The sequence below is a fragment of the Agelaius phoeniceus genome, chromosome 3 (genome assembly GCF_051311805.1).
Source record: "Agelaius phoeniceus isolate bAgePho1 chromosome 3, bAgePho1.hap1, whole genome shotgun sequence".
Taxonomy (NCBI): Eukaryota; Metazoa; Chordata; class Aves; order Passeriformes; family Icteridae; genus Agelaius; species Agelaius phoeniceus.
Window position 1 is genome coordinate 71,776,515 of NC_135267.1, and position 12,055 is coordinate 71,788,569.

General features: G+C 48.2%; 1 protein-coding gene across 2 annotated transcripts in view; it reads right to left on the reverse strand.

Moving 5' to 3' along the window:
• Positions 1 to 853: 853 nt before the first annotated feature.
• Positions 854 to 12,055, reverse strand: part of SLC35F3 (solute carrier family 35 member F3) — a 164,261-nt gene continuing 153,059 nt past the window's right edge. For both annotated transcript variants that reach the window (XM_054629624.2, XM_077175593.1), the window contains 4 exons: positions 7,700 to 7,825; positions 5,161 to 5,353; positions 3,567 to 3,656; positions 854 to 2,521 (listed from right to left, as the gene is read on the reverse strand). In XM_054629624.2, coding sequence (XP_054485599.1) covers positions 2,277 to 2,521; positions 3,567 to 3,656; positions 5,161 to 5,353; positions 7,700 to 7,825 — 654 coding nt within the window. In that variant the 3' untranslated portion in view covers positions 854 to 2,276. The remainder of the gene's footprint in view (positions 2,522 to 3,566; positions 3,657 to 5,160; positions 5,354 to 7,699; positions 7,826 to 12,055) is intronic.

The following is a 12,055-nucleotide window of genomic DNA, read 5'->3' on the forward strand; positions in this document are numbered from 1 at the left end:
CTGGTGCATAAATTCCCCCACAGTCCATACTGAATGCTAAAAACCTGCTTCCCTTTTGTTTAAAAACACATATTAGTTGCAGTTTGGGCATTTGGACCCTTTTGAATACTTACAGACTGCATCAAACATACAACAAAATGAAGTGTGGAGATCACGGTAGATGCCACTTTCTGGAACTATGGAAAATGGAAGGACTGTTTATATATTCTTCTCAGGCCTTGCTCTGAGAGGAGGCTTGAGGAGGATGACATCCTCAAGAATGACAAAATAATTTGTCTGAAGATGGAATACACCTAAATCTGGGAGTTCTGAGGTCAAGTCTCTATGTGTGCCCTTCAGTGCAGTTATTGGATTTGTACCTGTGCTCCTGTCTTGTGCCTTTACCTTCCTCTTTCCAAAGAAATATAAAAATTCAGGGGTGCAATCTCTGCTAGCAAGTCTTTAATGTCTGGTCATCAAGCAAAATGGTGGGTACAAGCATACAGCCTGGACTAGGGCCTGGATATTAATGTACAAATTCATGTCCCACACGCTGCCCCAAGTACCTGTTAGCATATGGATATATGGCTGCTCACTGATGCATTCAAAGATCAATTTTTCATTTGGTCTACTTCTGCTGAATGTCTGTTTCCTGACTGATGCCTAACAGCATCCCTCTGGATGGCTTTGTCCAGGTAGTGTAGAGCAGACTTTGCTGTCTTGGGCAGACAGGCTGGCAGTGCCATGAGATGCAGCCTCGGTTGCTTTGCTGATTGTGTCTCTCCCTTTTGATCTCTTTGGCCAAATACCAGCGACAGGAGAACTGCAGTAAAGGTTTAGTCAAGAGAAGGAAAAGAATAGCATTGACTGAGGCTGAGTTTAAAATCTTTTATTATTTAGCTTTGCCAAACAGATAATGGAATCTGAAGTTGATTTGCTAAAATGTTTTGAAGTGGATGCCACCCCTGCCTGAGACAAAGAGGACCTCAGTGGCAGCAGGGACCTTAGGCTATGGCAGCAGTTCAAAAGAACACTTTTAATTTTGTATGCAACAATGTAAACTTCAAAAATAGTAAACTATAACCTTTCCCCCCCTTTTTACATAGCATGTGATCTATCACAGATAGAAATTTAATGGCGAACCAAAATCGCGTAAGTAAACATCCTGGTGCTTACAAGTTTCATAAAAAGTGTTACATTTGATGTAAATATCTTACATTTTTAACTCTTAACACTCACAATTATGGAGTAAAAGCAACTGGCGATTCACCCCCTTAGTCCATGCTCTCAGACTGTACATCAGCAACCACGCTCTTGCCAGCCCCTTGGATCATTTTCCGTCAGTTGTCCCACACGTGACCGAAATTTCCCCTTCCCCACATTGGCTTTGATCAAGCGCAGCTCCGCACAGGGGTAACACCTGTGAAGTGAGAAGAGAACCAGGTCTCCTGCGCCCGACCTTGCAGTGCCCTGGGCCCCACGCTCCCACAGGAGCCACGGCGTGCGTGGGAGGCACGTCCCGGTGGCGGTGGGAATTTGGGGTCCTTCGGGGCCACAAACCTGAGCCCTGCCTTTGCAAGTGCCTCGCAGCAGGACCTGGTTCTGCGTGGATAAAGACAAGAGTTCTGTAGAAGGCACTGGATTTCTCTTGCATGATTTTAAACGTGGACTACAGTCATTCGCAGAATAAGGAGATTTGGGCTCTAGACTGCTTTCTCTCTATGCTTTAGTGCAAGCATTTTTTGCGCTTGGATTTTCCCTGTTTGCAGCGCAACATGTGCTCATCTACATAGAGTGATTTCTAAATCTTCCTTCCGCTCTTCCCCCCCTCTTCCCATCCCCAAAAAAATTCCCTTTTTTTTGCTCCTTGAAAACTTTCAAAGTACAGCTCTGGTCAAAAATAAACATGTGATGTAGCATAGCATTTGTTTCTTTTAAATCACAGTGTGCAATGCATCATTCAGTACCTAATGCTCAAAATGTCTGCCCTGCTTTTCATGAAAGTCATTCTTTAAAATAACCTATGCAAATATATTTTGACTATATATTACATTCATTTAAAAAGAGAAGAGAGGTTCTTGGTTTGCAGTTTTTTTCAGTGTACTACTTAAGTGAAAGGTCAGATGTGAAAAAAGTACAAGCAAACTGGACATGCCAAGACTTGATGCTTTAGATGGTGATCATATCAAAACTGTACAGATATGTACACCGTGTTGGACAGGTGTGCTTCTTCCCAAGAAAAGACCTTTGCATCATCATATATAACGTTAACCACAAAGTTTTGGTAAAAAGAGCATTTAATGAGCAAAGGATGACATGGAAGGGCGAGTTCTCCGGCTTTTATTAGGCAGTCCTGAAGCAATGTCTCCATTCCCTTCGGGAATTTCTTCCTTCTTCCGGACTTTAAGACGTGTGAGGAGCTTTATTACCCAGACATCCCATTCCTCTGGCAAGAGCAGCAGGAGGAAGCCCAGGCCAATAATGATGATGGCGATGACTCGGACACTATTGAAGACAATTTCACTGGTGTAGTGATCAACAACTGTGTGGGATATTGAACGGGTGTTATTACATGGGAAAAGGCATTAGGACAGTATCCCCTTCCCTGCCCCTCACCTCCCCAGCTCTGTGGGCTGGCTGTGGCAGGAGAGCATGGCCATGGAGGCAGTGATGGCAAGGGCACTCTTTCCTGCTGGTTGAGCACACAGCAGGGTACGTCCACCGACAGCACATGAACTCCTGCTGAGGTGCAGGGACACAGAGAAAAGGGCATTTCCCTTCCCTGCACAGCAGCTCCTGATTGCAAATTTTTCTTGTTACCCTGAGTGCCCTGTGAAGTAAGAGACCCTGCCCAAGATGAGCCATCCACATACTCTGGAGGGATCACACCTTTGGGTAGCAAATCTACCGGAGCTGTGCCCAGCTCTGTGTGTACTTAGTCAGTGTGAGGCTGGGAGCTGCCACCTGCACCGTGGCACCAGCTGAGCATACTGGGTTTTAGGAGCTGCTTTAGGTTGGGATTGTGTCTGCCATCCCCTGCTCAGCCCTCTCAGACTCTGCAGTCTCTTGGCTTTCACTAAATTTCAGAAAAACTGTCAGAAAAATGTACCAGGCCATGTCCAACACTGAACTGTCCAGTGTTCTTGGTAAACACCCACAGTGTTATTTACCAAGGCAAGCAGAGTTACTAATACTTATCTGCTCTAAAATGTAAGAAATTATATTTGTTTGAATTTAGTGTTAAGCCTGTCTTGAAGACATCATTAAGAACTGATTTCTGCTTTATTCAGGGGTTTTTATTCCAGCCCAGAGATGAATGTCTTCAAATCGACTTTGTTTTTCAGTATGCAGTCTTCTTCGGACAGTAATTTAAAAACCAATTTTACGGATTATGAATATTCATATAATATTACACAACACATAATTAACACATAAAGAATAAATTTTTAATCAGTGTCATCTCTGTAAGTCTTTGAGAGAAGTTGCAAAACATGTTTAATAAATCTATTTTCTTTCATCCCTGCTGTGTATTTGAAAGGCCACAGATTTAATGTATTAATTAAGATGCAAAAGACAGAAAATCTTACCTGCATTCACTGGGACACTCAGTACAATTCCAAGAGAAATCAAGGTGGGGTAGGTAATAGCAATCCCAAAATTTAGTAGAATATTGAATGCTGGTGAAGGAAAGAAAAATGTCTTTTAGTACAGTGAAATTAGGCAGATGGAATGTCACTTGAAACACTTATCCTTTATTATTCTGTTGTTGAAATGAAGGGTACATCAGCTTCTGTTGTTTATCCTGAAGAGGACAAAGCTCAGTCTGCTGCATGGCCACCTGCCTGAGACATTGCTGTTTCTGGGGAGCTCTGTATCCCTCTGGAGTCCAGTGGCAGGATCAGGCTGGATTTTGGGTACAGCCTGTCTCTCAGCATCATGTGCAGTAATCCTCACTCTTCATACTGATCCAGTGATCCCCTTGGCCCTGCTGAAAGACTTAACACTCTTCATCTGGGAGATTTCAGCTGAACAGGAGCTTCTGTCTGGGTGCTTTTCTGTAGAAAAGCAGTTGGAAGATGCAGGTGGAAGATGCTGTAAATCTAACCCTCTTCCAGGCAGGAACTTGCTAAATATAATTTCATACAATGAAATTATACTATCATTACTACGGAATGATTATAATATCAGTCCATTGTAATACCATACACAGTTTGTGGGGTGTTTCATGACAAATTAATAATTGCTTTGGATCAAATTTTTAAGGTGATCAGCTTTAGCAGAGTCAGGAGAGCCTTGCCAATACTGAGCTTGTTGGGAGCTGGAGCTTTGACTGTCTTCCAGTAGTACCCAAGTATTGCACACACCAGGGATTGCTTGCCAAGTTCTGCACCACTTTCTTACAGCTTCCTCTGAGTCCACTGATAAGTAACCTGGAGGTATTTCTGGAGTTGTGATTGTTCAGGGTAAAAGGAGCTGGGACTCAAGACAGGGGTAGAGAAGCGCTATTTCCAGTGGAAAATAATGTTTTAGGAGAGGGGATTCCATCATCCAGTGTAGGGACCAACTGTGGCAGCAAGTCAACACATCAATTTAACAATGGACAACATCATGTTTCTGGTAACCTTTAAAACTTAGATTGGCATCCCTCCCCTCTGGGCTCCTTTGGTGACACAGCAGTGGCAGCAGAAGAGAGGATTGCCACCTATCAAAATTTCCACCACTGTGCAACACTACATTTTCAAAAGTTTCCTCCTCTTTAGGAGTAGCAATTAGTCCAGGCAGCAGAGGCATTGGAGTCTGGCCTTGTCAGGCCTGGCCTAAGCTCCTTGCTGTGGGGATGCTGCTGAGCCCCAGATAATGCCCTCCCAGCAGGGCTGCTTCCATCACAGCCCAGGCAAGTGTTACCTGTCTCTGTCACACAGAGTTCATGAGTAGCAGTTAGGACAAGCTTTACAGTTTAGTTCCACAGTCCCTTCTAAAGAGATCCACTGTGTTTTGGTGTGGTAATAGTAGCAGAAGCAAGGTCTACCTTGGCCCTAGGAATGGGCCTTCTCAAGTTAATAATTAAGTTGAGAAGGGAAAACAGCTCCAATACAGGAGAGGCTTGCAGTTTCCACCAGTGGCCAGTTTCTGGCACCCTCCTCCACCCCCAGCAGTGTGAGAGCTCCCCCATCTACTCACTCAATAAGAGAATTGAAAATCCGCAGAGGTTCCCCCAAGGAATGATGTCAAAAGAGCTCCAGTACTCCACTTTGGTAAAATAAAGGATGACAGGAATACAGGTAACGAAGAGGACATTGAAGACAGCTAACACAGACAGGAATAAGGCAGCTTCTCCAAATTTAGCACTGCCCAAAAGAAGTTTGAATAAAACCTAAAAGAGGAAAAGACATGGGTTTAACTTTCTTGCACCAGCATCCCTGGAGGGCTGGTGTTCTGTTCTGGCACCTATGCAGTGATGCTTGCCAGACACTTGGGATGGCAGCTCGTGGAACTGTGGTGAGCAGCTTGTGTGGCCCAGCCTTCACAGTCCTGGCACCCCTGGAACACAGGCAGGAGCAGCTGCCAACTGAGCCCATGCAGAAAGGGCATTCAGCACCTTTGTCTGTGCCTGTCCTGAAAGGAAAGGTCACTAAGCCTAACTTAGACCCTTCAGCCCTAGCTTAGACCCTTCAGTCTTTCACTTCCAGAAAACTTGACATTAAGAAGACTGTGGAGCAGGGCAGAGGGAGGAGATGAAGCAGTCCAGATGAAGAATCTCCCTGCATGAGACATCACTGGTCCAGGTCTTTGGACAAGCACAGTCCATGCTGACTGGCTGTCCTTCCACCTTCTCCTGGGAACTCATCTCCAGGAGGCAGATAGCAGAGCAGCAGTCCCACAGCCCAGAGTGCAGATGCAACCTGGGCAATGAGACTGCAGGGAAGGATTTAAAAGCTTTGGTTTGTTAGTGGGAAAAGGAAAAAAAAAACCCACCCAGTAGAAATGAAGGCTCTGAGCAGCCCATCTGTGGCTGGGGACTGCCTGTGGACAGGTCCTGTCTGGAGTCTGCACTGGTTTTCACCACAGAGCTGCAGAGATTCTCTTGGATACCATGGTTTGGGAACAGTTTTCCTCTGCTGCTGGCTGCAGCCCAGGACAGCCAATGGACTGTGACTGAGTGGTTTGTGCAGCACTGGCAGTCCCCCTCACCAGTGTCAGTTCTCTCCTTTGCCTACACAGAGCAGGCAGGGCTGCAGGGCTGCCGTGCTAGCAGGGCTCTGCCACTCCCCCCATCCCATCATTGGCTAGTGCAGCTGGGTTGCTGCTCTGCATTATGGAGCAAAATGTCCCAAAAGCCACTTACTCCTCATGTGCCACCTGAGGACAGGTGTTGTGCTGCATCCAGCAGGGCCACCTCGACCTATCCTCCTACCCCAGATGGGCTCTGCTGCACGTGGTGAGATCTGTCTGCCTGCAGATCTGCCTGCCCCTTTGGCACACACAGCTCATGGGAACCCAGCCAGACTCTGGAAAGCAAGAGCAGGGTGGCAGCAGCAGCAGTGGCAGCAGCATGTGCTGCACAACAAGCTGCAGAGCTTCACCTGTCCTGGCATGCAGAGCACACTGCAGAGTAACACCCTGCTGGCACTGCCACCACCACCCTCTGTGCACGGGCTCTGGTGGAGCAGCCCTGAGACTCCCATTCCCAAAAAGAGTGGCAGTGTCATGGGAAAGGGAACACACCTAGGCTCTAGCCTTTATTTTCTCCGGTCTGGTGGGCCATGTCTCTGGTCCTGCAAGGAAAGGGTCTATTAGAGTAATGAGCTGTATGAAACTTCCTGACTTTCCTAATGTAAGAGATGGTCTGATCTTAAAAATGTGAGCAAAAAGCATTGCAGCACTGTGCTGAGGGGCACAGACAGATGCTTCTCAGTTTGGCAAGTTTCCCTGGACTGCTGGTGTTAGGGCTGCAGGGCTCTCCTGGCCAATTCCTGTTGGATGACTGGTACAGTGCAATTCATTAGACCAAATGAAGCTGTCTACACCTCCTCCTGATCTACACATCTGAGCCAGGGTGGGCAAACCACACTTACAAATGCTTATTCCTCACTGTGGACTGTGACTCTGAGCACTATGAGCAGCACACAGTCAAGTGCCCAGAAGTGTCCCAGGCTGAGTGAAATGGCTCTGCTCAGCAGAGAAGGCTGCATCTTACACATAGTGCAGCTTATCCAGCTGCTCAGGATGAGGTCTTGATTCATAGGCACGTGTTCTGCATGTTAAGGATGCAATTGCTTCCATGATAAGCAGTGCTTTAAGCCCAACACAGGCTACATATGTTACTGAAGAAGGACTGGCAAGGGGAACTAACCAAGTGACTCAAAGAAGCTAAATCTCTGCAGGGTGCTTCCAGAATGAGTGCTTGAATCCAGAATCTGTGGAAAAGCGGCTTCATTTTTTATGAAGGTGGGACGTCTGTAAATCCTCCCCCTGCTGGAGGAGCACTGGAGAAGACTATTCCAAGGAAATAGGAGTTTTTATCCTAAGAGAGAGCAGACATCAAAGCAAGGGAACACCTGAATGCAGTGCTGCAGAGCAGTGTGTTTATGGCAGAGCTCTCAAAGAAGGGCACATGGCACTGAACTGCACAGAGGTTTGCAAATATGACAGGAACAGCCAAAGTGAGTGATGAGGGTGACAGGCATATCTCTGAGGGGAAAGAGCCAGGTGTGCTTACCTTGTAGAGAGCAGACATTGAGGCAGAGCCCACCACCAGGGCTATCCCAATGACGGAGTGGCTGTGAAACCCATCGGCATACGTCATCATAACTATCCCTGCAATAGCAAATATAGCAGCCACAATCTGGTTGGAGACAAAGAAAGAAAGCAAGAAAGTGTTACTAGACAACCCCCACGGTGGAGAAACAGGCAATGCAGACTTACATGTGAGCACAGTACTTCTGCATCATCTGCTTATGTAGAAAATAGTAGCAAGCCTGGGCCAATACCCAGGGAGAAGATGCTGCCTGGCCTCGTGGTTTCCCTGGCTGCAGGGAAGCTGCAGGCAGAGCTGCAAAGGAGAGGCTGCTCTGGGCATGTGTGACAGGCCAGACTGCAGGGCTCAGTGCCTCCAAGTGGGGATTTAATCTCTGTCACTGAGCTTCCCCATCAGTGGGTCCCTGTGCATGACAATAATACACAAGTAATAATTCCCTGCAGCTTGCAGAAAAGGCTTCGAGTCCTGTTGAAGTTTTGGAGCAAAAAGGTTATAGAAATAACCAGGGGAATAAAATTCATACAACTGCTTTCCAGTCTAGACGAGTAATTTGAGGAGTAGAAGGAGGTTTTCTCCAGCAGCTACGCACACTGCAATGCCTGAGGGGTGTCTCCCAAATAGAAGGAACATTCACAAAGGCAGGGGAGGCGCTGCCCCGATTTACCAGGGTGTGCCAGAAAGCCGTAAGAAAGCCCTGGCTTCTCTGGGATTGTCCTTCAGCCTCTCAGGGTGTTAATTCTGGGGTGAATAGAGCTTTCTGTATGCTCATGCTTCCTAGCTCTGCAGGGCTGTGGGGGATGCCCTGCTTACAGCACATGCCTTTTGGCTGCACACTCAAGGTGATGCCTCCAAGATGACTGAGACAGTAGTTTATTTTGATCCCCAGATGGGTAAGTGCCAGTCAGCTGTCCCCTCTGGCAGTTCCAGACTGGGGTTTTAAGCCCCATCCACAGGCTGCAGCTGCCTACACATCCATAAGCCTCCTCTCATCTTTCCTGCTTCCCACCAGAGATACCAGGGCTGCTGTGGAGATGCAGGGGGAATGTCTGTGTGCCAAGCTCTGCTGCTGCCTGAGCAGCAAGGTGTGGTGAGGTACCTCTTTGCCAGCTGCACGTCCCAACCCCCTGGCACCAGCAGCCTCTTCCCTGGGCTGAGCTGGGGCTGGTGCCAGGGGACACCCATACACCAGACAATCACCCAGCAGATCCTTCCCTCACACTGACATCAACACCTTCAATTTCCCCTAACAAAAATGGCCAATTTTTTGCAAACAAAACCGTATCAATTTCTTCACAGGGGTTGCTGTGTAATGGCAGGATGGCATAAGACAGAATACTGATTTATGGCTTGACCAGGGTGGAGCCCAGCACCAACTGAAAAAGCTGGGTATCTACACTGCAGATTTGGAGAGGTTTAGATACAGCATCTTGGCTTGCAGCCCTGTTGGCATCTGGTCTCTCCATGCACAGCTGTGGGACATAATTTCTAAAGTGAAGTTTTGTGGTGGTGTAACTGAACCCTATGGTCCTGGACAGGCTCCTTTGTAAGGCAAAGAGAGAACCCCCCTGCATGGCTCTTCAGCAGTGTGCTGTAGTTCTCTCACCACTGTGCTAGTGCTTGTCAAATAAAAATTCAGAAGCACAAGAAAAAAGGTCATTGCATGAGACTAGCATGAGGCAGGTGGAGAACAAGGAAAAAGAGATTTGCCTTCACCCAACACATAATTAGGTGAAGGAAAGCTTTGCCGTTGCACCCTGTGGATGTGAAAAGTTTACAAGGATAAAAGTTTACAAGGATAAATGGAAGAAAAAAAATTCCATCAAAGACTATTAGCTATAGAAACACTGCTTCCATCTCAGGAAGTCCTTGAGCCTCAAATTGTTGGAGGCTGGAAAGTCTCATGAGGAAATGTCATGACAGGCTTTTCCTATTTAGACAGATTTTTCTACTACAGGTAGCTGGTGCAGGCAGGCTTCTGGGGCAGAGGCACCTTTGCTCTGACTCACTGTGGCTCTTGGGAGAGCTGCAAGGTACATGGCTCAGGCTTAGCTGAAAGATGGCAACTCTGTGCCTTCCTTCAACATCACCTGTGTTCCAGATGAGTTGACAAAGAGTGGAAGATGCAGCATTTCCTGTACCATCTGCTGCAGGTGTGGCTGTTCTCCTGTGAGCTGTGTGGGGCTTGTCCACCCTTCACTGGAGGGCTGAGGAGAAACACAACCACATTCCAGGCTGTGGCACCCAGCTGGCAGCTCCAGGTGTGTGGGTGGAGGAAGCCTGCCTCATCCCCCTAAGGCAGCTGTGAAACCTGGGGGTGCATGCATGAACTGCAGAATGAAAAGTCTCCAGCTTTGCTTTTGACATCAGGAGCTGATCAGCTTCAGAGCACCTTCCAAGAGGCTGTGTTTGAGATTTGCTAGGAGATGCATTTCCAAGTCCCACAGGCAGATGTGCCTGTCTGTATATTATGTACACAGGAGGCACTTGCAGGTGATGGCTCTCTTGGATCCTGAGCTGTTTTATTCACTGTAGCACGGAGGGAAACACCAAAGTCAAAATCAAAGCAAATAAATGCAGTCTGCAAACAGTTCTGCTGGGGCAGAGGTCCTTGCCTCTTCCATCAAGTGTGTCACAAGTGTCAGATGGGTCTTGGCCTCCCTTTGCAGTGTCCTGTTGACCTGCCAGCAGTGCCACAGACACCTTCTCTGAAAGCCTTTCAGCCTTTCTATCCAGCACATTGTTAGTGGTGGTGACAGGCTGCTCACACCACAGTGCCACAGATGTCTCAGCACTGCAGGGTTTGCAGAGGCAGTGCTGCAGGCACTCACAGCTTCATTATCTCTGTGTCTTTGACAGCACCCAGCCCAGCCAGTCATTCTCTGGGAACAGTGAAGGGCAAGGGGGAAAAGCTCAACTTCATTAGGGGAGATGAAGGCACTTAAAAGTACCTGAATGGCAAAGATGGGAACTTGTAATTGTTCTTACTTTAAATTCCAGCTAAATTGTGATTTATATGCTTAGAGAGCTAGTAGCAGCCCTTCTGAAGGCCGAGTAGGATAATTGTACTTGCTTTAACCCCACTGAGTAGCTGCCTCTCTCACCTTGCCTCTGTCAGTGGGCATGAACAGGGACACCCAAATGTGCAGTCAGAGCTTTGCTGTGGCATGTCCATCCTGCTGCACTGGTGTGGGGATGGAGCAGGAGTGTGGGAAGGCACTCCCCCCTTGCAGCCTTGTCTGCCAAATACCCTCTCAAAGGGATCTTCTAAGAGGGTGAGCAGCTCTGACTCTGACACAGTGTGGCCCCGAGGCAGCATGTGCTTTGGGGCTGGGCTGTGTGGTGGCTGCAGCCCTAGGTCACCCCCAGAGAAGCCCTAGCAGCTGTCTTTCCTGCTGGTTGCTAGTCCAGGAAGAAGGCAGTGTATTGGGGTCATCCTGAGCTGTCCCCCAGCAGTGACACTCTTTCTGCCTGTTGCTTTTCACATGGGCTGGACAGAAAAGAGAGGAAAGAGGGAAGAAAATGATTCTCTCCAAAGACTCCATGCTATGTCCTCTGCAGACAGGAGTGCCCTGGCACTCCCACTGTGCCACACGAAGCTGGGTGGTAGAACTGCTGTGCTGCCATGGGCCCTTCCAATCTCCAAGGACGAGCGCCTCCTCACTCTCCTATTGCCACAGGTCAGGATGCCACAAGTGCTTAAGAGCAAATAGCCCAGTCTGTCTGCAAACCCCTTCTCCCTGCACCCAGGTCCTTCTTGGATTCAGGAGACAGCTGGGTTCCTTCTCAGGAAGTCCCTCTGCCACAGTCTCACCAATGCCAGGTTCCACAGGGGGAGGCAGGGATATCACACAGTCACCACTGCTCTGGCCCCTGTTCTGCTTCTCTGCTTCACTGCTGCTTTCCCAAAGTAGTGCAGATAGGAAACAAAAGACAGCTGGACATGGCCTGGACCAGCACTTGGGTCTGCTTCTCTGCTCCTTCCCCTCCTGCCCCCTTGAGAAGGGAGGCACACAAACAGGATTCATCCCCCAGTGCCTGTCCCCTGCCGTGGCACAAGACAACCTTCCCAAGAAGCTGCTGCAAAGTCCCTGACCATCCTGGCTTTTCCATCATGGCCATAAACTCAGGAGAGCCCAAGAAGCACCTGTACTCCAGCATGTATGTGCCCATGTAGGTATCCCTGCACACACAGGTTGGCTTCTTTCCCTCCACACCACAGCCATATCCCATGGTGGGAGGTGGCACATTCAGACTGAGGAGCAAGCTGCAGGTGCAGACTGCAGTGGTCACCCCTCCATACACCACCTCTCCTGGTGT